This window comes from Anopheles coluzzii, chromosome 3 (assembly GCF_943734685.1).
Source record: "Anopheles coluzzii chromosome 3, AcolN3, whole genome shotgun sequence".
Lineage (NCBI taxonomy): Eukaryota > Metazoa > Arthropoda > Insecta > Diptera > Culicidae > Anopheles > Anopheles coluzzii.
Genome location: NC_064671.1, coordinates 73631520 through 73658022, shown reverse-complemented (window position 1 = coordinate 73658022; position 26503 = coordinate 73631520). Strand labels below are relative to the sequence as shown.

Here is a 26503-nt window from a genome sequence, read left to right as displayed (position 1 = left end):
GAATTGACCTCGCGAGTGATGTTTAATCCTTCTGCACCGCTGCTCTAACAATTGCAACCTGTGCCGAATATTACAATGTAATTGATTAGTTGGCATCATTGCTTCACTATTCACCTAACTTTTAAAGTTAAGTGCGTGGCATTGAGTCAACTAAAGTCTACTAATGCTACGCAACTGAAGGAATACTTGACTACTTGTCGTTGGTCACATGGCTGCATCGCCGTTCCTAATCAGTAAAGATGCGGTTAAAATGCGGTTGGCTCGAGGAGTCATTGCTATTTTTCGACCGTCAAATATCTTTTAGAGCACGTATTTATTTGTTGTCCATTGCGAAACCTCTGGCATGCAGAAGGTTGCATGCGAGATCTCTAAGCAATCTCAAGCCACCTTCGCAGACCACGTGCTTACTATCGTTTGGTAAATTTTTCCACGAAAAAACGCACATAGAGATTGTGTCCAATGCATGAGAGCTTGCTGGTAATGATTTATATGATTCATTTTTGGTAGGATTTGAACAAAAATGTGTCAATTTTCATGTCATCCAACGATCGCAGAACCAACCGATGATGTGGTGTAGAAGAACATATATTTTTTGTTGAAGTTAATTTCTATTCCAGTTATTAAAAGTTGAATGTGTGTGACCTTTTAACCAAGTAACTATCCAGGATGTTGTGAAAGATGATAAATGATTAATCAACTGACATTTGAGAACACGCTACTATAAAACCACCATAAGCGATATGAAACGTTAATGGAAAAGGTCGTATTTACATTAACAGCCTTACTTTCCCTAAAATTTGAGATAAATCGGCACAAATAAAATAGCTCGCTAAGCGACCGATAAGGCAACGACCGCATAATTTTGCATACGTTATCACACTTTTTGAGACCACATCCGAACCGACCGTTACATGCATGAGAATAGAACAGATCACTAAACAGATAATCAACTAAAAACGCGGAACTATAAAAGGAAGCTACATACGCCGCTGCTTGCTCAGTATCATTCCTCAAAATCATTGTACTAATTGATTCTAGCTGACCATGGACGTTAATAAAGTGTTCTTGTGCTTTGTGGTAGTTTTGTTTTCTGCACCGAAAGTGCGCGGTAACAACCAAAATGCCACAAATTCTTCGCTCACCGGGTACGACTACAAAATCATAACGGCGAAGCTGGAATACATTCAGGGAAAGCTGATCGAGATGGAATCTGCCATGAAAATAGATCGAGAGGCTATCGAACAGAAGCTGTCTGGAGCCATCAGTCAGCTAAGCCAAACGATTGGCCACAATTTGACCGCGCTGCAGACACAGTCGAATAAGATTCTGTATGAGCAGGCAGCTAAAGCCAATCAAAAACGCATGCGAAAGGCGATCCAAACGCTAGCATCGAACAGAGATGTAGCTCGATTTCTAATCAGTTCAGCTCTGTACGCTCGAACGATCACATTATCATCGTGCAAAGAGGAGTCTTCGAAGTTATCGGGAAAGTATCTAATACAATCTGCTGAAAACGACGAACCATTCCTGGGTTACTGTGAGCAGACTGCTTTCGGTGGTGGTTGGCTTGTGTTCCAGCATCGCTACGACGGATCGGTGGACTTTTATCGTAACTGGACTGAGTACCGTGACGGGTTCGGAAGCATGGATGGGGAGTTCTGGCTCGGCTTGGAGAAGTTGCATCAGATTACTTCAGAACGAGAGCATGAGATGTTGGTGGAGCTAAAAGATTTCGATGGAAACTACAAGTACGCACGGTACGATGAGTTCGAGATCGGCAGTGAGGCGGAGCAATATTCGTTAAAGAAGCTGGGATCGTATACAGGAACGGCAGGAGACTCATTGATCCACCATAAGGGTATGAAATTTTCTACTAAAGATCGGGACAATGATAACAGTTCAACGACACACCTTGCTGTGTATTGCCAGGGAGCGTGGTGGTACGATAACATTTGCATTGCTAATGTTAATGGACTTTATAAGAATGGTGAAGATATTCAAGCTGTGGTATGGTACACCTATAAATCAAGCTTTCTGGGTATGGCATACACAAGAATGTTGATTCGTGAAATTTAACGAACAATTGTAAAATATTTTAATAAACAAATATTTTCACACATCATATAACGAGGTCAGACTGGACATGGTGTCGGCGTTTTCAATGTTTTTTTATCGTTTGGCTGTGTTTGTATAAAAAATAATAAACCTAACTGCAATCAGCGTTTCAACCCAGTTTGCATATAAAAGATAGGTAATGTTCACAGTTTTGTATTTTGACTTTGCAAGCATGATTAACAGACACGGCCCAAAGCTTATGTTGAGCTTTTCAAAGTTGTAGCGCGGATAATTGAGTAGATTTTAATTTCAATAAAACGTTGAGAAGTTTGCAGTACATCATTAGATTACAATTTTTGAAGCGAATTTAAATCCAATCCAAGATAAGAAGAGAACCAACGAGGATTAATATTTACATTCACCATAGATATGAAACGTTTGTAGAAAAGTGTTACTATTGTTACAGTCACAATTAACCTCATTTAACTTGAAACTTTAGATTTGACAGCTGAAGTGAACCTGATAAGGCTAAGATCGCATAGTTTTGCATACGTTATCACACTTGCTGTAACCGCATCCGATCGTTTATTCCATGAGGTTTACACTGTTCGCCAAACAGATAACTTAGTGTACAGCAGCACTATAAAATGAAGCTACATTTGCATTGCTTGTTCAGTATGATTTCATGGTAGTAATTGATTCTAGCTGACCATGGACGTTAATAAAGTGTTCTTGTGCTTTGTGGTAGTTTTGTTTTCTGCACCGAAAGTGCGCGGTGTCGAGCAAAATGAGACAACTTCTTCCCTCACCGGGTACGGGTACGAATTACTAACGGCGAAGCTGGAATACATCCAGGGCAAGCTGATCGAGATGGAATACACCATGAAGGAAGATCGAGAGGCTATCGAACAGAAGCTGTCGGAGCAGAAAACTCTTTCCAATGGTTTATTGTGGGCCATCGATCAAAAGCTGTCTGGAGCCATCAGTCAGCTGGCGCAAACGATCGGCCACAATCTGACCACACTGCAGACACAGTCGAATGAAATGCTCTCCCAGCAGATGGCCTGCGCCAACCACGAACAGATGCGAAAGGAGATCCAAACGCTAGCTCCAAAGAAGGATCGAGATCAATTCAGGGCCAGTTCACCGTTCACTAAGATGCAAACCTCTTACCGTGCGTGCAAGGAAGAGCCATCGAAAGTATCGGGAAAGTATCTAATTCAACCTACTGCGAACGACGTACCATTCGTGGGATATTGCGAACAGACTCGTTTCGGAGGTGGATGGCTTGTGTTCCAGCACCGATTTAACGGATCGGTGGACTTTTACCGCAACTGGATCGAGTATCGGAACGGGTTCGGAAGCGTTGATGGAGAGTTTTGGCTCGGGCTGGAGCATTTACATCGCGTGACGTCGACAAGATCGCACGAGCTGTTGATAGAGTTGGAAGATTTCGAAGGAAACTACATTTACGCCCGGTACAGTGAGTTCAAGATTGGCAGTGAGGCGGAACAGTATCGCCTAAAGAAGCTGGGAACTTACACGGGAACGGCAAATGATGGATTGACTTACCACAAGGGTATGGAATTTACAACGAAAGATCGGGACAATGATGGCCATATAAGTAAAAAAAGTGCCGAGGATTGCCGAGGAGCGTGGTGGTATAATGCGTGCTTCAACGTAAATCTCAATGCACTTTACAATAATACTGAGGACGCAAAAGCCATAGTTTGGTACATGTACAAATCATCTTACACCGGGTTGGCATACACAAGAATGATGATCCGGGAGGTTTAGTTGGGTCTGGTTTGCTTGATAATAAAAACACCTTTTTGATTTGGGATTATTTTACTTGCGTTCTCAACACCATCACAGCTAACCTGACGCGTTGTCTCACTTTCAAGACGATCCTTCGCTGTAAACCTTCTTCAACACAAAAGCTCCTCCCGCTTAGCTCTCATGTCTGCAAATTATTTCGATCAATTAAAACCGACATTTGGCATGGTTTGCAAAACTCTGCGATAAATCCTCATTATCTGCACGCAAACGCGTTTCTTTCCGATCCAGGGGCCGTAGCGCAACGGCCACGGTCCTTAATCTCGCCTGCGAATGCAATAAATTTCATCACTCTATTCTAACAAGCAAACTCCGGGATTAGTTCCGGCCCCTCCCCCCCGGCTCAGCTGTAACGCTGGACATTTGTCTCTCCGTCCCGGAACACTCGTCCTTTCCATCGGGATGTACACTTGCTTTAGGTTGTACTTTTACTTCCCCACCACAGCAAGGGACTTGACTACGGGGAAATTCGTGACGGCGTGCCCTTTATCGGTGCGCCGTCCTGCTCCACAAGCAATCCATCTCGACACGGGCGCAACATGGCCGATAAAGTGAAGAAAAATTATGCGAATAATTCCCCGGGTTTTGGAGATAAAATTTACGCGCTTCTGGCACTGTTTCTCGCTTTTCCTCGCTCTGGCTCGATAAAGCAGACACTTTACACCCTCTCTGTCGAATGGAGCAGGCAGTTAGAAAGCCGTACAGAAACAGTTTCAGCTTCTTCGCTCCAATGATAAACGCAATCCCGCACTCTTAAGTGAGGAAGTTGAAAAGTATCCTTCGCGAAAGCGTTCCTTCTACTGAAGAGCGTCCCAGGAACGAAGTGAGCACCCGGCACCCGGTCCAAAGAAAGTCCAGCAAGCCCGCTTGGTCTCGCTTGTGTTTTCTCCCAGCCAGTCTGATCTTTGTGCGGCTCTCAAGATGCTAATCTGCGAAAACTTTTGCAACTCTACCTTCTCTGCAACCACCTTCCGTTCGGTTCGTGTCCGTTTGGTGCGCATCGGTGGTATGTTTCCATGCCGATTTCCATCCGGCGGATGGCGGTGCACCCTGCACGCGGCTGTCACTCCGGGATAGTGCGAAGCGGTTTTACAATTTTAATTTATCTACTTTCGTTCGTTCGTTTTTTCCGGTTCCGGTCTTCGGGAGCGTTTCAGTGCGGCCAAAGTAACAAACGTTTAGTGCCACTGGGCGCCAATGTGGGCCCCGCCAGTGCCACACTGGGTGGTGGAACTCGGTGCAAACGGTTCGTTTGTTCATTTGGAGCAAATTTATTCGTTTCCCAGGCCGGAGGTGAGGGAAGCACTGGGTAATAGTGGTATTACAAGTGATAATAACAGAGTTTGGAATGTGGGGTGAAGATTCGTTCGTTTCGAAGATAGGGACGAGCAAGAAGGCACGATTTGCTGGCGGGATACGGGAAAGGTGTACGACGATTTAAAGGGTTTCAAGCAGCCCCTGTTTCTTGAGAATGTTGTTTACCTCTAAGTAAAATTAAACGATTTTTTCAAAGGTGTTTAACCCACTTTACTTAATGTGTTGTGTTAAAAGCACAATTTTCATGAAAGAAAAAAAAAATGCTTTTGTTTTTTTTTTAATTTATTGTACATATTTATCGCTCAACCACATCATTTCAGTGTTATAAAATCAACAATAAATAAAATGTAAACGAAATAAAAAGTAAATATTTAATAAAATAATCATTTTGCATACTTTTAGGCGTTCTTCAAATGCAAAGACAATCTCTCGAATGCCTTATAAAGCACCTGAAGATAAACAATATGGCAATCAATTGCACTTTATTTTGAGAATTTTGGTATAAACTTAGCTGAATTATCATGGTTTTGTATGACTGTTTTTTTCTGAAACAAATAATAAAAAAATGACCGTCTTTTCGTCGAGGAGTAATCTTACTTACATTTTGCTTTTGAAGTAAGATTAAACAGGCTAATAGTTGGGATGAAAGTGTAAAGTTAATTGTTAAATATACTGCTTTTCTTCTGCCTCCACAAAACAAACAAGTACATATTTGCTACGCTAATAAAAGATAGGTTAGTTGAGTTTGTCGAAAATGTTTACTTTTGCCAAAAACACATCTAATGTTTCAGATTGCATACTTGTAGGCGTGTAAAATAGGATGCCAAGGAGAATGAAATAATTATGTCTAATTTTCAAGCGATGAATAATCTTTAAAAAACATGCAAGATAAAGATTCCCAAGCAATCCACAAACACTAATTGTAACACTGTAGGACCCTTGTACCATAATTTCCTAGCTCCAGGAAAATCACTCCTCGTACACAAATGGTTACACGCGCAAATGGTACTGCGTAACACTCGCCAGCGTAACAGTAATAGCAAAACAAAATAGGCACAACGATCACGGCGTAATGATTATGAGTTCCTCCCTCCTCCCCCCCCCCCCCCCCCTATCAGCTGGTTGGTTTGGGCCTCAAGAGGCAAGTTGGTAAGTGGTTACCTTGGCCGTGGCTACCTTTTACAAAACCGGGAAACCAATTGCCCCGTCGTCCCCCGGTTGGCAGTGGTAAAACGGTAGCGCAAAACGATCGTGTCTATGGTCCACCGTTAATAATAAAACACTTGCTCTAAATTATGCACGTAACATCTTTGCACGGGTATTTTTCGGATCAGCCTGCCCGTCGACTCCGGTCTAAACTTTCCGCACGAGCCGTCGGTTGGTTTCGTGTCCGTTCTTTTGCCTTCATTTGCCTGCCTGCCAGAAGTCTAGAAGTCGGCTGTTGTCCAGTGTGTGTGCACCGTTTACTTCAATTGAGCATTACTGATCCCAATTTAGGGGGAATTTATTTCCGAGCGGTTTGGCCGTTTTCTAGCAAATGGAAAGGAAAGCGCAAAAGAAAACCCATACCACACATTCCACCCCACCAAGCTGCTTCCTGTCGAGGTTGTCCTGGGTAGAGAGCTTTTCCGTTTGCTGCTGTGTAAGTTAAATAATTTTTTACGATTATTAGTAAATTTGCATATAGATTTCTTCTGCGCTGCGGTGCGGTGGAGCGCATCATAGAGCTCGCGCGTATTCGAAAGCTCGTCGGACGTGATTGGATGGTAAACGGGTAGACATCGCGCTCATTACTTCCCGGTGCGCTAAACTTGTAGCCCATTTGCTCATCTCCCGCCCATCGGTTCCGTTCTGCTCGACCTGTTTAGTGCCATGTTTTCTTCGTTTTGAAGTTAATGAAAAAAACGAGAAATACACGTGGCTGTAAAGCGAAGGAATGCTCATTGGCAGGAACACAACAGACTACAGCGTTTTCATAAGGGCAATCTTCAGCGTACGGCGTATTGGCGTACGTGTGCATCGTACGAGAGAAATAGAAACCAACGGCTCGCAAGCACAAACGGCTTCACTTCCGCCCATGGCCGTGAAGCGAGCGCTGTTTGTCGGTGCGTTTGCATAAAATATTAACAACTGAAAACAAGCTTGCAAACAGGCGAGAATGGAAAATTGCTACACACCAACGATGCTGATGGCGATGATGATGATGACGACGATGAGTATTATGATGATGGGTGGTGGTGGTGGTGGTGGTACTTTGTGTTTCATTTCAGCCAATTTTGTCCATCATCTGTTTGGGTTTTAAAGGGCCAATGCGAACCTATGCGATTGGAGAAACACTTCAGGCAGTCCACCAGAGGGGTGACAAAATTGCTGTTGATCTATAACGAGGCCAATGTGCTCTCTCACACACACTGGGCAGGGCTTTATTAAGATAGATTAATTCCAATTTATTGTTAAACCATTTCACCCCAACATGGTGCCGACGACGGGTTTTCGATCGATCGGTAGCGGCTTCCGGAGCCCGCAGTCCAGCGGATCTTTCGGTCGCGACCAATTTGGTGGACGGGCCTAAAGACAGTCTCAGGAAGACACCTTCCTGACAGTGCCACCACCGCCACCATTCCCACGAACCATTGCTCCGTGCGAGACAAAGAGTGAGCGAATAAATCATCAATTATTTACGATAAATTGAGTTGTTTTGTTTTGGAGCAAACCCACCCCCCTCCCCCCCCCCCCCCCCTGCTCGCCATTCTAACGCTTCACGCCGCGCCACTATCTTATCATCCTGGTGCTGGTGGCGGGTGCGAGAAGGCGTTTGAGCGAAAATGCTTCCACCCCGGCGCGCACGAGAGCCGGTGTTGTGCCGGAAGTATGGGGGGGATAATTGAATTTTCTCGTCATTTCATGATTTATGTAGTGAAGCTAAATGTTTCGACTAAATGACTGCCCAACCGGTGTCGGACCGGTGGTGGACTGCGCAGCACTCAACAACTTCCCGGTTTTGCGGTGGTGGTGGTGGCACCAGCAGCAGCAGCAGCAGCACAGTTTATCAATTGCGTATAATGTTTGCGGTTATGTGACAACGGACAGCGGCCGTACCGGATGGACATGCATGTGTGTGTGTATGTGTGTGTTTGTGAGTAGGGCGAATGTGATTAACTTAAGAAGGTATTGCAGCGGAATTGATAAACGTTGCCCATATTGGGGGGATTATTACTGAGACAGCTTTAACGCGAAGAGTGAACGATTGGTTGACATTATTTTGGTCAAATCGGGTTTTCGGTGAGGGAAAAGCTAAATTCGGTTTAAGAAGCTACACCACGGTTGAATACTTAAACGTTAAAGTTCTGATTTAAAGTCGTTACCTGAATTCAAAGGAAGAGAAGAGAGCAAAACAAAAGGCTCTATTCACCACAGGTAGATCAGAGGGCTTCCATGGTGTTATGTTAAACGTTTGGTCTCACACATCAAAGGGAATGAGTTCAAACCCAGTCTGGATCAGCGAGTGAAAACTAGATGAGAACTGAGATGAGAACTGTAATTCTTGTTAGAAAACATAATATATATCAGAAAATAGGAAAATAAAAACTATAATAAGTAAAAATACTACTGTAGCCAGGAAGGTGCCCACAAGTTAGTCTATTTTATTAACTTCACTAGTAAAACGATGTAATTCTTACAATGTAGCATACTTTTAGGCACTTTACAATCCTCTTTGCAATGGGATTTTAATCTCTACATTTTTTGTAATGTTTATCTAATTTATTAACCAGAATTGACAACAAAATCGGATTGTGAAAAAGTTAAGCTGCACTCAAATCCACACAAATGAATATGTAATGCTAAAGCTCATTACCTTTGGTGTAAATCATTTACACCCGCGTACACAATTAAACCGAAACTGTGGGAAACGTGCATTAAATTAAAATCATTACAAAAAAGCCACACATTAAATTGATGTGTGGTTTTCCCCCTGTTCTAATCACACGGTAGAGTATATTTCCATGACCGGAATGTGTGGTATTTATTCCACCTTTATTGAGCAAAACGGTACGGTAACAATAAATTTTTATTTGAAAAAAAAAAAAAAAACGCTGTCATTTAATTTGTGTCATTTGCCTCATTTTTCTTCCTTCCCCTCATGGCGACCAGATGCTGCTGAAAAGGCAGGAAGCGGAAGGATAATTTATACCCCGCTTTTACAGGAAGCCGCCGAGCGGGAGTTCATTTTAAAGCGACTAATTATTTTGCGCTAGCAGTTTAGTGCAGAACAAATGCACGCGAAATGGGAACAGGAAATGAGGAGCGAAAAAAAATAGGACAAAAGCTTTTTTCTTCTACAAAAAACACACACACACACACACACACGTAGTGGGCCCGGAAGTGCAGTGCTGCCGGTAGGCTGCACCAATTGCGGTGCTAATTATTCCGGAATGACAGCACGTAAGCAGGTAATAAAAAGTCATAAAACAATTTTCTCGCAAAAATGATATAGTGAAATGAGTCGTCGCCAATCCGGACAGTAATTTCCCCCTCCCGCAAATACCTCCAGCTGTCCTCTGTCTGCCAACCTACCATCCAAAGGGGGCTGGTGCAGCTGCAATCATTCAATGTGCCTCTCCGCAGCCTGTTCCTTTCCCCTCTCGCAAACCCATAAAGTAATAATCCAAGCGTTGGTGTCGCATTTGCTACAAACAACTGAGCACAGAGCAAACATGAGCTTCTGCCTCGGCTAAAAGCGGTTGCGGCGGCGGCGGCGGACAGCATCAGTAGGACGGCGAAAAAACGTGCCGCTCGTGCCCCATCGGGTACGCGCGTTACCCGCGTTGCTCACGTGCAGTAGCATAAATTAAAAATAACAATAGCCTGTGCGCCGAGCGAAACTCTCTTTTTCCCTGACCCCGTTCCATCCTTTTCGGCCGCGTTGCCGCCAGGTGACTCATTTACTCATTTTCACCCTGTTTATTTATTTACGTTTATCCGACCGGTGGTGGCGGGACCATCCCGCTGACAGGATGATCGTTGCGTTGGAAGCGATGGGAAGGGGAGGGGAGAGGAGGAAGGGATTGTGCTGCGCTGACAGGATATTGGGAGCTGCTGGCATCAGTGTGAGCCGAGAGCCCAGGATATTATTGTCGACCATCCGTTGACGGCGAAATGTTGGCTTTCGGTCGTCATAAGTCGTCATGATCCCTTCGCGAACGGTGTTTGGGTTTGGGGCTACTTTTGTGTGTGTGTGTGTGTGTGTGTGTGTGTGTGTGTTGCTGTTGTTGTACAAACCACTCCCACACACACACATATACATATACACACACAATCACACCGGCGAGGCTGAGAGTTGGCTTTCAGAGACCGCAAATCTTGCTGTCCGGACTGTTCGGATTGAAGCACACATGATGGCCCACGTGCGCGAACATGCAACCGAGCTGGTGCGTTTTTTTTTTGTCGAATGTTTTGATCTTTTTTGCAAGGCTTTGTGTGCACCGCTTCGGTGTGATGTGGGTGGATGGAGCAAGATTTTCATCCGAATGATTTATTGTATAAATATCGGGCGTTATGGGAATGGATAAGTTGGGGCGTTTTGTTTGATGTTCATCGACCGGTTTGGTTTGGTCCATCGGGAAAGGTGATTCGTTTTTTTTGCCTTACAATTTGGATCACTTTATCCCTGCTTTATCGTTTCATTTGCGAGTTTTAATGTATTGATACTGTTTTTAACTTGTTGTTGGTAAAGCTTTCCGTAAAAAAAGAAGGTTTATTATTTTTTTTGTACTTTCATTTTAAAAGTTATCTTTTTACATAATTGAATAATTTTCCTCGATCACCGGTTTACTCGCTGACTCGTTTACACATTCAGGTTGTATTTTATCAATTGCTATTTTCCTTTTCCTTTTGCTGTACTGCTTTTACTGTGATGATTTACACTGACTGAAGAATAAAATTTGATTTGTGCAAACTGCAAACTGCTGTGTTGCTTTTTAGCTTGATTTTTGTTTGCTCCATTTCGCTATAGTTTTTAGTATTTGCTTTGCATATCAAATTGAAACAAAAGCGGTGCATTTTGTGCCCATTTCCGCCATTTGTTTTGCAACACATGTTTTTATCTCGTTTGTTAATTAACATGTTTGAAGAAATAAGTAAAACCAAAACAAAAACAGCCCTTCAAACAAACGCAGCATTTTTACGATTTGATGCATTTTGCATAAATTCGTTGCTGATTGTTGCGCGCTGTTTGCGGGAAACCCATTTTTATGCATTGGAAAATTTTGCGCAATAAAAATCAATCAATCTGCTGTACGAACAAACAGCGGGACTGAACAAAGCTTGTAGCTGAAAGTCAAACAAACGCACCGGCCTTAACGATTTCAAATCAGTAGGCGTGTTTGCATCTCTGGTCAAATCGTCCACGCAGGCCGCAGAAATTGGATCATATTTCAATCGGGACCGCTGAGCGCTTGATCGGGGCTCGGGCGATTTATTTCATCCTCATCGTGACGATAGTCACGACATTCACTGGCTATCCTCTTCTCCCTCGCTATGTTCCTCCAAGCTGCACGGGGAAACACGGCTGTGACGTGCCGTTTCAAGAGGGCCCAGTCAAGTGCGCTACCCGGGACGAGCGGGGCTGGAGTGGAAAGGAGTGTAGCTTCATTTAATTCATTTATGGCCAATGTGTTTGAGCGATTGGCACTCATTAAAACTTTAATTGGAGCGTGGTTCAATAAATCAATTATTGAAGTATCATTAAACATCGTATTTATCAAATATTTGGTCGCTCCTGTTGCTCGCGCCAGTAGGCAGTCCCCCTTCGGAGGCTAGCGGTCTCGACCGATTACCGATGCCAGCTGGTGTCGGCTGTGGTGAATGGTGAAAGCCCCTGCCCATTCTTTTCGCCATTGTAAGGAGACGCGCGGGATTGAGAGGGCTATTTATGATTCAGTTATTGTTTGATTGATGAGTTGGTTCGTTTGTTGTTGTTTTTTTAATTTAAATAAATGATACCAAATGGTAATAACAATGGAATGGGAAATGGGTTTGATTGTGTTTGTACAGACGATACGAATATACCAACGTATGTTTATCGAATTAATTTGTATGCATTTCCAAACCGACAGCACATGTTTCTGGGAATGTTTGCTTTAATGGAGAAATTTCAGTAAAGAAAGTGACGCGTAATTGGCGAACTTATTGCTTCTATAAAATATTCATTATGTAATAATTAAAATATATTATTATTATTATTATTATTATAAAATATATTATATTATTATAAATTAATAAAATAATTAATAAACAATAATATGGAACGATAATAAGCAAAAGTAGTACGTTCTCTGCTTACTAGCTATAAGTAATGAGAAATTATGAGGTACTAAGCAATGTAATTACTGATTTTTGAGGCGTTGTTAAAAAAAAACTATATTCATTGAAATTTGTTAGAATTAAAATAAAATGAACTATTCGAACTATAAAACAAAGAAAAAGTTAAAAAAAAACTTCAATTTCACACAAACATAAAAATGGTGATATTAACAAATTTTAATATTATTTTAATATGTTTAAACAATAACTATAGGCTTAATAGCTCCCCTTGAGGAAACATAATGTTTGAATATACCACTTGACCAGCGGTCGGCAATATTTTGCAGATAATCAGCCATACCGGTGAACTCGTTCGACGAGAAACATTCGTCGCTCATGAGTGGACAGGGTTGTACCACTAGGTTGACCAGTACAAAATCTATACGTTTTTCTAATTTTTGATCTAGAGGGCTATGAAATGAGTGAAAATGAGCGTCGCGGCGAACGTTCCCAGGAACGAACGAGTTCGCCGGTACGGCTGAATAGCAAAAAAAAAAGTTAGTACATGACAGAAATCCGCGGGCCAGTTAATTTTGTTCATCAATTATTACATTATTAGCAATACGGCCGAAGCCGTTCTTTCTGAATAATAAATTATTACATTATTACACATAACAAATTGAAATATATTAAATACGTTACGTTACGTAGTAAATACGTTAAAAATTTAAAATAAAACGATTGATTCACGATGTTGAATCCGTTCTTAGCGGGAACGTACGGCGCTCGCTAGTAATTCTAGGGATGGCAACACATTTCTTGAACCCGGTACTAGCCATTGGCTGGTATTATTGAATTCGTTCATAGCGGCGGCGTACGAAACATTCGTCGCTCATGAGTGGACAGGGTTGTACCACTAGGTTGCCCAGTACAAAATCTACACGGTTTTCTAATTTTTGATCTAGAAGGCTATGAAATGAGTGAAAATGAGCGTCGCGGCGAACGTTCCCAAGAACGAACGAGTTCGTCGGTACGGCTGTATAATAATATCAACCAAGCCGAGGGTAAATATAGGTAATTCCTATTATTAAACTTAATTGTAATAGTAGTAGGGTAGTCAGATCTCGGTTGCTGCTGAAAGCGCACGCCAGTCACAAATTTATTTCCAGGGAGGTAAAAAAAAGCCCAAATTCAGCCGTACCGGCGAACTCGTTCGACGAGAAACATTCGTCGCTCATGAGTGGACAGGGTTGTACCGCTAGGTTGGCCAGTACAAAATCTACACTGTTTTCTAATTTTTGATCTAGAGGGCTATGAAATGAGTGAAAATGAGCGTCGCAGCGAACGTTCCCAGGAACGAACGAGTTCGCCGGTACGGCTGATTATGAGAACTCCTATAAATCTCTGTAATAATTGGTCCGTCTATCTCTATTACGATAATCAAATTTGGAACATCGAAGTACTCTTCACAGTATGAGATGTCATGGATGTTTAGTAATTTTATACGAATAGTTTCTTACCTTTATTCAAAATCCATCAAATTCTTCATCCACCATCAGATTTGATGCTTTACTTTGCCAACCGCTGCTCTAGATCCCGATCGCTGCAAATATTCGAAGCGATTGAACAGCTGAAAAATTGATGCGCAAGGATCATCAACATTCTACTGTATGCCAAACAAAATTTTCATCAAGTCCCAACCAAATGTTATGACAAAAATAGCCTTCCATACTTCCATGTCCACTTACAAAACTATAATCACACCCCATATTCCATAGTCACCTTGGTAATAAAAAGGAAATTACAGAGGAGACTGTGCAAATGAAATCAAATGAAAATTAAATCAATTTGAGCATTCATTCTACCAACTATTTATTTTTGAAATTAAATTCCAAGTACACTCACATTTCTGTTAAAATGTTTACATTTAATTTCAATACGTTAACATTCAACTCCGATGCGTAAAAAACTTTCATATTAAAGATTCCACTTCACTGCACCGAATGAGCGAAAACATTCCATTCCACTTTTGGGAATTTAAACACTCTCTAAAGGGCGCCCACCAACCAACCCATCAACGGTGTGGGGTTAGTTATCGGGTTAGTGCGGTTAACGATTATGTGTTACACGCGGGCCAGCGTTCCAGCTTTATGATGTTTGCTTCGCGTGGCGTACACGCAGCAATGCGTGTACGTACGCCACGTGGGTGTGTGTGTGCCGGTACGCCGATCCGGCTAAAAGTTCCCGAACGCACTCCCAAACGGGGCACACAGTTTGTTGCACAAAGATCGCAGCACTAGCAGCACCAGCAGCGTTGTTAATTCGACCGAAAGTTTGCGGTCGGTGCGATACAACCCCACACGGTGAAGCACATCGGCCCACGACGGTGGGGGTTGTATTTTACAATTTATGCAACGCCACACGCCACACTAGCCGTAAGTTATTGGCCGGCTGCCCGAAAATGTGTCGCTGGTAGCAGGACACAGATACGGCCGAACTTGCGATGATCGGTAATAATTATTTTGCATGTGAGAGAACAGGGAACCTAACACGCGAGCGCGACTCGGATCCATGGGAAAGCGCAAACGCCCGCAAGCCATTCGCATGCCCAAAACCGACCACTATCGCTACCACCCTCGCTGACAGTATCGATGCATCGGTGTCAGGTCAGTGATTTGGGAATGTTAATAATGTCACCAATTGGAAAATAATTACAATTATTGGCACCGGGCCCAAACGGTCCCGTGCGCTCGTACACTTATCGAGTGCCGATTGGGAATCGAGATAAAACATCCGGACAAGGCACGGGACGGCTGGTTGGGTGGCAAATGGGTGATACTGCGCGTGCTAATTTGAGTGTTGCTGCTGCTTGTTGCTGTTGAAAAAACGGGATGCACGAGCAATGCGATGCTGGTTGATGCATTAGTGCACTATCCTGCGCTCGAGGAAAAAAGGGACAATAAAATCGATTTTAGAGTGATGTTACTTTTTATGGGATGAAAAAAAGATCCAATTGATGTGTATGCTTTACAAGCCCGGAGGGATTTATTTGTGTTGTTTTGTATGTGTTTTTATTAAAGTTAATTAGATATTTTATTAAAATGGCAAAGCAACGTTTCAAAATAACCTCATTATTCCGCCATGAGTGCTTTCTGTAATTCGCACAGCCAGTGGCGCACATGCCTTGCCACTTCAGGCGTTAACAAAACATTGACCCCATAATGGTGATGGAGCGTTCTGAATTGGCTTACATTGCCGGCTACGCAAACACTATTAAGCCGATGTGGAATGCATTTGAATTTGCGGCGCGGGTTTGAATTATTCAGCCCCATGTGTGACAGGAAAGCTTTTTGCGTGTAGTGTTGAAGTGTTCAAAGTAGCAACAACAAAAACAAAAAAAGCATTTCCCATTCCCCGTTTGCACGCATCAGGTAAAATTTATTGTGGCACCATCCCGTGTGCCAATCATGCATAATTTAACATTGCCAATTGGAATAGATAATGTGGGTGGTCGGAAATGCGGGTTTGAAAACAAAGCGGTCAGCAATGTGTGCAATACGCCCCCTTCTCCCCAGATTGTGTCCACGTATCCAGGGCGATAATGGACCACTGTCGCGAGACCCCTTTTAGTGTCGAAGAGCGTTCCCTTTTGTTTTTTTTTTGAGCGATTCTACCGATAGACTGCCACTTAATCCCTACGGCTCTATGGGCCTATCAAGCGCGTATGGAGCGCGGTTGTAGTGCACCTGACAGATCGCAATGGGTCGGCGAACAATGTGTGTGTGTGTGTGTGGTACCTCAAAGCAAAAAAAAAAAAAGGACAGCACACCCATTGCTGAAGTGCCCATACAACAACAAATAAAACCAATTAATGCCAGGGCAGATTATGGCACTTATTGGCACTTGTAGGCCGTAGTGTCGTACACGACAATTCGATCAACCCCGCAGCAACGGTTTAATTTTTCGAAACAACAAAAGAGCCTCCCCACAAGTAGGCTAGGAGTGTGCGTTTAATTCGAGTCGTTACGCGGGGCTGACGGACACTATCAAAGAGCCAAAAGTGCGCTCAGTGCGCCACACAACCCCATATCTTGATCGACGAAAGCGTGAAGCTTTAAATTTATTGCATCATTTATCAAGACCGGCTTGGTCTGGTTTGGTGTGTGTGTGTATGTTTTCGGCACGGCATGATGATTGCTTGCAGTGCTACGGCTGCATCAGGCATCCAGTGTGCTGTCTGTCCCGTTGGGAATTTGTGGGGACACATAATCATGCGCCAACGGGGCGAATTGTGAACCGGGTTCGATAATCGAATTTGTTTGTCACTTTGCACCTCTTTTTTTTGTTTTTGTTTTCGCCGCTGAGTGGGCCTCTGTTGCGCCATTATGCACGTTTTGCCCGCTGGCTGATGGAGACGCCTGGTGGTTGGTTTAATTGGAGGAAAGGGCGCATGGAGAGCAGACATGAAGATGAAATCAATGGGAAGGTTAATGGGGTAGGCTTCATTATCGCAGAACTGTCATTGGTGTGGTCGGGTGGAGGAGAAGCAAAGGATGGACAGGATGTGATTGAACCACAAATATGTCGGGGGGATGGATTTTTTTCTGCGTAAAATGCTGCCATTTTTACAATACACCCAGGGAATGAGAATTCGATCAAATGAATCCTTTTGCAGTACAACGCACATTAAATGACTTCTGGAGGGATAAAATAGGGGCAAAAATTGTTGTTAAGTTTATACGATATCAATGTTATTGCTCAGTGTTCTGTCTGATGCAGGTTCGAATCCGTGGTAGCATTTGGTTCAGTTTCAGGAAAAGGTTCCTAGTTCTTCCAAATTCCAAATAGGGCACCAAATAGGACCAAATAAGTTCTTCATAAATGTTACAATCCACGTAGCTACAGAATCAGTTCTAGGGTCCAGGAACAGTTCTATAACCGCATCCAGTTCCAAAGCGGCCGAGATCTGGCTTCGATTTCAGTAATGATGCAATTTTTAAGATCAGCTCTAATACAAGTTGAGTTCCGTGTATACGCTAAAACCGGTAGTATTTTGAGTTTTAGGGCCGGTACAGGTTCGAGCTCAGTTTACTAAACGAATGACAGAGCAAGTTAGGGTTCATGATCAGGTTCCAAGCCAAAGTTAGGTTCCAGCTATCGTACCAGATCCGTATCCGGGAGGGGCCTTGAGTGCTATAGCTATTGGGGTTACAAACACTTGAACACCGCTTCAAAGTGAGCCAAAGCGTTTTTGTGAAAAAACTTTTAAAGGATGAATTTGATACGTCTCCTTGACTAGAAAATATTAATATTTACGCACCTTCAAAGTGACTCCATTCCAGAAGCTTATTGTGTGATATACAGCTCTACACCTTTGTTCAGTAACGCGTGAACATTTAGTTAGGAGATGAACTCAAGATGAACTACTCGAATTAGGTATAATGAACACCTAAGTCAAAAGAATAATGAACACACGGCATTAAACTTACGAAATCGTGAATCAGGAGCATAAGGGTAAAGACACTGAGCTATCTTTCGGAATTGGAGGAGAAATCATGAGTAAAAGTAGGGGAAGTCGAACATAGGAAATTCCAATCCAACACATAGAAATTATTATAAGTTCTTATTAAATATATTTTATAATAAACTTGATTACCTAAAATAAATACAACAGTTTTACAGATAGCATAAGCATACATAAAAATACAATATTGTTAACAAATACATTTAGACATAAATATCTGGAAAAGGGAAAAGTTCAGTCAATTGCGTAGTAGGATTATACACGCACACAAATTCAAAAATAGTAAGATGGGCAGGGATCGCAATCAGTATTAGGATTAAACGAACAAGGATAGCATATCGTACAATAGAAATTATAAGCGCACCATAAGCTACTGTAGGAATAATTTCATATAAATACGGATCCGCGAAACAAGGGAACCAAGTTCCACTTCTAATCGCCACTATGAAGCTCCGACGCAAAAAGTAACGTATAAAAGTTGAAAGTTTAAATAAATAAGCTGCAATTTTATGTAAGAGTTAACAAGCTTTAAAGAGTTTTAAACACGTGTGAAAAAGTTCAAACTCTGATGACATCCTCCTCTGCCATCGTGGCCCTAAATCCTTATAAGCTATCACAATTGCAAAACGAGACTAGACGGACACTACATAGAGCTAATGAACCGCTCCTTACCCTGGCTCGGCAATTTAATATATGGTCTTAACATTTCGACTTAACATAATTACTGATACTTTCAAACGAAACTTGCTATTAATTTTTAAATTTGGTGACGGCACAACTCGATAGAGTTAGAGATATGGTAGAATTAATATTATATTTAAGTTATCTCAGCAAAATTAAGCAAGACAAATATGGGCACAAAAAAAAAAAGATCATTATAGGCGAGCAGTTCCAGCATTATATTCACGATCGGAACTGATTGTTGTATCAGATCGGTGAAAAAGCCAGTTAGATGTATAGTTTGTTCCAGGACAAAGATAGGTTCTGTTGTTTTGTCTGCAATGTCGTTTACCTTGAAATATTTGGCCACTTCGAAGCTGTGCAAGCCCTATAAAACCTACAATATTATCTAATTAATTTCAATGTAAAGAATGTTAATGTCACCCTCAAAAGCACTTATGATAAATTTTGCATGAAAATTTTGGACCCTTTTACCGCTCAAAAATTTACGATAATGATTGCTCTTTAGTGCGCAAAAGCCCGCAGTAATAAATACCTACTGTGTTTCAATGTCAATGAATGGGTCAATAAAACCGGACCCATTTGCTCGCCACAAATTGCATTAGCTGTACGGTACGGTATACAAAAAGGCAAAGACTGATGCGCATAATTCAACGTGAAGGACTGTCCATCCTCCCTACCGCGCACTGTAATTAGCACTCTCCCACAGGCGGCACAAACAGCCAGGTAGGTAGGTATCGACTCTTCCCATAAATCCCTATCGTGATCCTTTTATCATAAACCTCTCTCCTGCTCTCATCGGAGGGATAAAAAAAACCGAGGGACCCCAACATTTCGATGATGAGTTGTAGGGGATGTCAAACGTAAAAAACAAGGGGACACTCGAGCGCACGCGAGAAAATATCACATACCACAAAACAAGCTTGATTACAATGTCGAGTTGCGTTGGAAGAGTTAAATCATTCGAAAAAGGGTAGCGCACAATCCCTTTTTCCAGGAGCGTAAAACAACGGTACAAAAGGCCTAAAGGCAAAAATGTTTGCAAAAAATGTGCACCCCCCCCGCATTTTGTGCAACAGACAATGAATCATTCAAAGGGGGTTTGGCGTTTGGAGTGTGAGTAGTTTTAATTTTATGAACCAAACAGCGTTATTTACAATGTCAAAACTCCACTCTCTGAAATAAAGCGAGTGTGATAGAGAGAGTGGGACAGAGGGAAGGGATTTCGTGTGTCTGTGAGGTGGTAAACGATGGAGTTACGCCATTGTTTCTAAAATTGAACATTTTTACCATTCTAAAGAACCGTTTATGCGCATGTATCGCCTGCGAGCATGGGACGGATCAAATGGTTAGCTAGAGGAAAGGGCTACACACCCGTGACTAACCCTGGTAGATTAAATAACGCACCATAACGCTTTGTTGAAGAGTCTGTTGGTGTAATAAGCACTAAAAACCTGGCGAATGGGGCGAGCGTGGAAATCAATGCGACCGTTTCTCCAAGCCCGACCGGACCTGACCGGATGCGAGCGTTTTTGGGAGGCGAGTCCGCTGGAGTCCTGTGGGTATGAATTCAGTTTCAAATTGCTTTGCTCATACCGTGTCTTTGGCACAATCGGAAAGGACACGGAGATGCAGGACCGAACTGCTGGAGGAGCACATTTAGGAAAAAGTCATTACCATATTTCATTATGTATGATAATTTTGTCTGTGTTTCCCTGTCCGTTCGCAAATAAATTGTAATTTAACGGGTGATGAAAATCAACACTTTGTGGTCGTGGTGGTGCTTAGCGCGAGATCGGTCAGGTATGGGGGATGGATGGACATTGCAAATGCCAAACCATCCGGATGTATTGTGTGATGTCTGCACCGAGGTTTTGGTCTGCACCTTCCCTTTTCTCCGGGTGCGGGCACAATAATTTCCTACCGAACCTTCCTATCAGACATTGAGAGGCATTTTTTGTTGTGTTGACGTTGGGCCGAGAGTTTGTGTGCGGTTGTAGTTCTTTGAGTGTTTTGTGGTAGTTTTTGCACACACGCACACACACGAACACACAAACAGCATCCATTTTTTCGGTGGTTTGTATTGAGGTCCCGGGGAGAGAGAAGAAAGGGACAGGGAACAAGTGTGAGTTCGTTAAAGGTTTCGGCGAAGCGTGTAAATTTCTCTACCAGCCCCTGTGGGTATGTGTGTATATGTGTGTGTATGTTTGTGTGCTATGGAGTTGATTCGAGCGTTTGTGGTTAGGCGGTCGCTTTGGCTTTGGGGCACATTTTTCCACAAGTGCCACTTGTAGTCGGCTGGGTAGTTGTAATGTGGTGTTTTGATTTTTTTTTTCACTTTTTTCTCCTTCTCTCTCTCCCTCTCACAGTGCTGTTGTCTGTTGTCATTTTGCGCCCGGGATGGGACGATGGGTTCAGAATTTCATCTCTCTGCTCAAGCTGCTGTGCAGGAATGTGCACATTAAGAAGTGAAAATTGACTTTTAAAGCAGGGCAATAATATGGTTCCAGTGCGGTGGACACGCTTTCGATGGAGAGGGTTTTTTGCATGCTTTAAGGGTTCGGGAGCAGGGGGTTGGGTGGTAGCGAAAGTGCACTTAGCGTACAATCAGAAATCTTGTTAGAAGGCAAAACGGGAATTAGCTTTCGGTTTGGTGAGTTTCGGGAGCGACAATTGTACCTTTTTGAAGGAGTTTTTTTTATCTCTAGCGTCAGACGAGATGAGACAAGAGGGAATTTTTTGCGTACTTAATTCGTCATGACAACAATAATAATGATGTAGACATGAGAAGAAGAAAGCGAAATTAAAAATATGTTGCAATTAGATGCATTCGACATAATGCTCTGCAATGTTGTAATGAAAAACTACGAAATGGTTAGTATCTTTCTGTTATCTGAGTTTTGAGAAAATAAAATCATGAACCAAGTTTCATGCAAGGCATCATTTTATCATTGTTTTTCTATTTTATACCAAACATATGTGTTGCACGGTTTGGAATTCCTTCTCTGAAGAGTGAGGCACATTCCTGTATCAAACTTCAGGTTTGTTCTGTGGAATGTTATAAACAGTGCTATGAAACACCTTTCCTCAGTTCTTAGGATACTAATATGACTGTAAAGGAGATTCGCTTATGTTGTTGAATTCTTGAAATTTTGATCTGATACTGAGTGGAAAAGATTATGATTCTAAGAAAGCTTCCAGTGTTGTCCATATTCTTTAACTGTCATGTTCAATTCAAGTCACTAACATGACTGCAATTCAACAAAGGCACTCATAACAAATCTAATACCCCCGTTTCGTAGACTCTTAGAAACAGATACACTGAGCATTGCCAATGATGTCGTAATAGTGGAGTAATAAAAACATAAACTCCTCATTTACGGGTTTCAGATCACTTCAGAGGTTTCAGAGGATGACCAACATTGCGACATAAAGTGTCAAAATATATAACTTTACAAGTAGTATTCCACGCAAGATCCACGCAAATTCTGCGGCGCATTATTCGCAAAATTATGGGTCACAATTTCGATTTTGCGCCAAATAAACTCCATTTAGGCCGCTTTTATTGGTTACTGTGCTTAGTATATACTTCATAAGTCTCGAAAATAAATGACAGTGCCCAATTGAGGGTTTACGTCGCCCGAAATGAGTATTTACGGTAACAGATAATGGGGTCCTTTTCGTTGTAAGTTCGTAGGCTGAAATTTCAGCCTGTCAGCTGTTTGCATTGTATAGCAGTTTTCGAGCAGCTATCTAAGCTATCTACTATCTATAGTATATAGGTGGACTTATCCCCAGGTGTATGAATTTAGAAGGGTGATTTTTATCGATTATGTTTCTGAATGAAGATTTTAAGAGTGTTTTGTGTATTCGTCAAGCCTACCAGAAAGCCTGTTTCAGCAAAAGTGTTCACCCGTCCTGTCAAAAAGTGACGTTTAAATTTGGTTATAAAAAATATGCTATGAGACCACCTGGACTACATACACTTTCATTCTGGATTCCATCACCAGATCTTTTTAATGCACTTTGGGATAAGAGTAAACACCACCTTGGTTTGCCATTTTTCGAGCAGGTACTCGAATCTAATTCTAGCTTTGAAGCTAGAATAATTTAGACTGAAAATTGCAGGCTAGGTTTATGTGTGGTTTTGCATGAAGTGTTTACATGATTTCAGCCTCCAACGGTCAAACTCCATACAAAAAACTGACTAGAAAGGTGAAGGGCCCCAATGCTAGAAACCTTATGGACCTAATCCTTCTGAAATTTGTATATTAAACTTATTAAAGCTTCTATATCTATGGAACCAGACAACCGTTATTTTAGGACAAGGACAAAAAGGGCGTTTCATGTCCAAAGTGATCGCGTTGTAGTGCTGGATAAGTAAGTAAAGAACTGTTCCTGTTAACTTGGCCAGCGCTTCCACAATACTGGACCTGGGGATCTCAATAGAACTTTATGCAATTTTCAATCGAAAAAGAATATCATACTGCACTTTGAAATGCATTGTTGATTGAACTGCAATCCATTGACGTAACTCAAATAGCTCATAATCGATTTGCAATTGTATGTGTGTGTGTTTGTTTTGTTGCAATGCAAATTCCATTTCTAATTAAGTTTAGTCTAGCGTGCCCATTGAAAGCTGCTCCGCAACAAAGCGCGTTTGTAATAAAACCCCCTAAAACAATTGCCAGCACAACGGCCAGCTGTGGCCAGTGCGCTAAACTGACACCGGTACCGGAATGTGACCTATTGTCCGGCTGTCCGGGTGATACAGTTTCACAAGGCTCCACTCAACCTCGTAATTGTGCGCGCTAATCGAGGACTTATTAATTAGGAACGCTCAATGCGGATGATTGCACCGATGGGCCCTGAGCGGAAGGTGGCTGGCGCTGGAATGTTTGTGCTCCAATGGTTCCGGATTGCTGTTTACAGTGCTCTGTTTTTTTGTTGTTGCTTAATTCCTTTCCGCTCCATCCTGCACGTGACAATTTTCACCTTCAGATGTTTCCTGTTCGGTCGACCGGCCATTCAATTGACTTCAGTGAAAATGGAATGTCATTAAATTTCCAGATTACTTTTCCATCCGCTGACGCGTCCTGGCGTCCAATATTCGCGCTGGGTTTGTGATGTTCGAGTGAGTGGAAATTGTGGAACAAAAAAAAATCGCTGCTCACGGAACGCTGCAGCTGCTACCAAAGGCGGGTTAAAAAAAACGGGATGGAAAGCAGTGTTGTGGCGCGCGTTGGATCATGTTTTAATACGTTCAATCGCACATGAAGCCGGGTTGCCAATATATTCCCGGTCCCGGTCGAAATCGTTCAGCAGCGCACATGCTCCACACGTGGGTGGATTTGATTTGGTGCAAAACGATTTCTCGTCCACTGCGATTCGTTACAAAAATCTCGCCTCGGCGCTATTCCTCGCTTTAGCCTTCCCTTCGGAGCGCCTACCCGGTCCCAAGCGCAACTACAAATACAGTGCAAGCGTTCACAAAATTAGATGTCCATCTAGGGGAGACAGAGAGAGAGAAAGGGGTCCTAGAGTAGAGCGTTTTGCGGAAAATCGAACATCGAGCAGCGCATAACACGGCAATTTGGTGCCGCTGCTGCTTTCATCATCATTCACCGATTTGTAGCGCCGCGTGCGCCGGAAATGCACAGAGTTGCACGCGGGTGTAGGCAACGTTCGAGATTGGGTCAACTGTTTGTTCGTAATTAAAATACGTGTTTCAAATAACAATCAATATTGCGGACAGCGAAGCTGGCAGCTCCCAAATAATGTCACTTCAACCGAACGGCGAGCGGGAATGTTAAGAGCGTTTTGCTGGGAGGCGTCCTCCTGCAGTGGATTTGTTTGGTCAAGCAAAGCGCCGGGAGCAGGGGAGAAACAACACACTCGCGCCGTGTTTGGTGCGTTCGACCGAAAGTTTCGAGCGCGTCCCCAAACGCAATTCGCCTAACAACAAACGCGCGCCCCGCTGGATGGACAATGGATTGTGCAAATTTTCTAGCGCCATTCTCGTTCGGATTTGCAACTGGCGCCACGTTTCGAGTCTGTGGTGGTTGGCGCGCATGGGGGAAGGTTACACAATTTTTGGACGATTGCAATTTATTGCATTTGCATGTTTAATTGAATCGTTCGCTTGTCGTAAGCGCACGCTCTCTCTCTCTCTCTCTCCCACTGCTTGATTGATTGCTCTCGAGGGTGTGTGTTTGTGTCGGTGCCAGCTGTTTATGAACGCTGGCAGGCAGCATCCGGCTGACCACATCGTTTGACGGATTTTGATGCAGTTGATGACGGGGGCTTTGGGGGGGGGGGGGGGCTGGAATAGGTCGGGGACGACGCCGGGCGTGGATTTGGAACGTAAATTTGAAATTAAAAGGATTTACAGAGCCATTTGGAGCGCTGTGCGCTTCCTTTTAATCAGATTTTATATTTAAACCTCGTCAGGAGAAATGCGATTTGATGCTGCGTTTGATTGGCTTAAATCCTATTGAGTGCGTGGGAAAGAAGCTTTTCAACGCCGCTTTAAATAAAGTAATAATCTAAAATTAATACTAAATTTTATAAAAAATAATATAAAATTACATTTCCAGCTTACACGCATTACCCAACGGGCATCACAACATCCCAAAGGTTAACGCCACTTACGAACCGCCGAAGTAAGTACCCGGTCCCAGCTGTGGGAGAGGGACGGCGTTAAACAATGTGCGAAACCCATTGTGTGGGCAATCATTTGATTTTCATTTCCATGAATATTCCGACTGATAAATATGTCTGTAAATCAATTAAACATATGTGAGGCTCGTTCGGGAAGTGCTCGTTTCGCTTCTTCTTCCCCTTGCTTGACAGTTTTCATGTTCACGTCCTACCTCATCACCCCCCGGTGCGGCAAAAAAGCATTTCCAACTGGCGAACGGCATGTTGGCTCGCGGCAACCGATTCCGGTGTCAAACCGTGCCCGTACTGGAATTTACAATCGATCCTTGTCCCACCGGCGTTACCGCCATCGGCCCCATCGTTGGCTCGGGTAATCCGTAGCGCTGTCAGCTGAATGTAACAATTTGGTTTTCGTGTTGTATTTTGGTTTAACTCACTCGCTGTTATTGTTTGCTATCGTGTTCCGGCTGTGTGTACCGATGAGTGAAACCGGGTAAAACCGGAGGGCTGCGTAGTAGGAGCTCCAATTGGACCCATGTGGTTAAATCAGTTCCAGACATTGCCAACGATGGCAATGCATGCCGGCTGCACCGGCTCGCCTTCTCCGTCCGGCGTACAGGATGTCGGGTTGTTTGACGATGGGATTTAAAATTCCTGCGGTGCTCATTAGCGAAGGGCGGGGAATGTGTGTTTGAAGAGTAAAAAGAACCCTTCAGGATGCTATTCTGGTTTTATAGTTAGCTTTAATAATAAAAACTAAAATCACAAACACAAATTAAAACTTTGAACAGGATAAAAGGGGAGACACATGGAGGCTGGGAGGTTGTACGCACTCGACGGTTATGTGTGTACTCGTAACAATAGCATTTGCGGGTTGCATTTATGGTTATTTAATTTTATTGAACGTGTTGATATCGCGTTTGCAAAACCCAGGAGGGGTAAAAAATGCGATTGCGACATGAAAGTTTTTTTTTTCACGAATAAATACACTTTTTACATCAAACACAGCACATTGGAAATGATTTATCTCACGCGTGCGTTTGTTTTTCCAGTCTGCTATACAACACAAAAAAGGCAACAAACACATCCGATGACATATTTCCGAGAGCAAAATCCAAATCCCAGTAA

The 26503-nt window shown here is 42.8% G+C and overlaps 2 protein-coding genes across 2 annotated transcripts; both read left to right on the top strand.

The window, feature by feature from the left end:
* The first annotated feature begins 163 nt into the window (after nucleotides 1-163).
* Nucleotides 164-2164, top strand: LOC120958904 (microfibril-associated glycoprotein 4-like). The gene has a single exon (XM_040381970.2). It carries the CDS (start codon nucleotides 1045-1047, stop codon nucleotides 2074-2076), a length of 1032 nt encoding a protein of 343 aa, XP_040237904.2. The 5' UTR covers nucleotides 164-1044; the 3' UTR covers nucleotides 2077-2164.
* Nucleotides 2165-2670: 506 nt separating this feature from the next.
* On the top strand, nucleotides 2671-3894 carry LOC120959420 (microfibril-associated glycoprotein 4-like). The gene has a single exon (XM_040382790.2). The coding sequence runs from the start codon at nucleotides 2767-2769 to the stop codon at nucleotides 3850-3852; it is 1086 nt and encodes a 361-aa protein (XP_040238724.2). The 5' UTR covers nucleotides 2671-2766; the 3' UTR covers nucleotides 3853-3894.
* Nucleotides 3895-26503: the final 22609 nt, after the last annotated feature.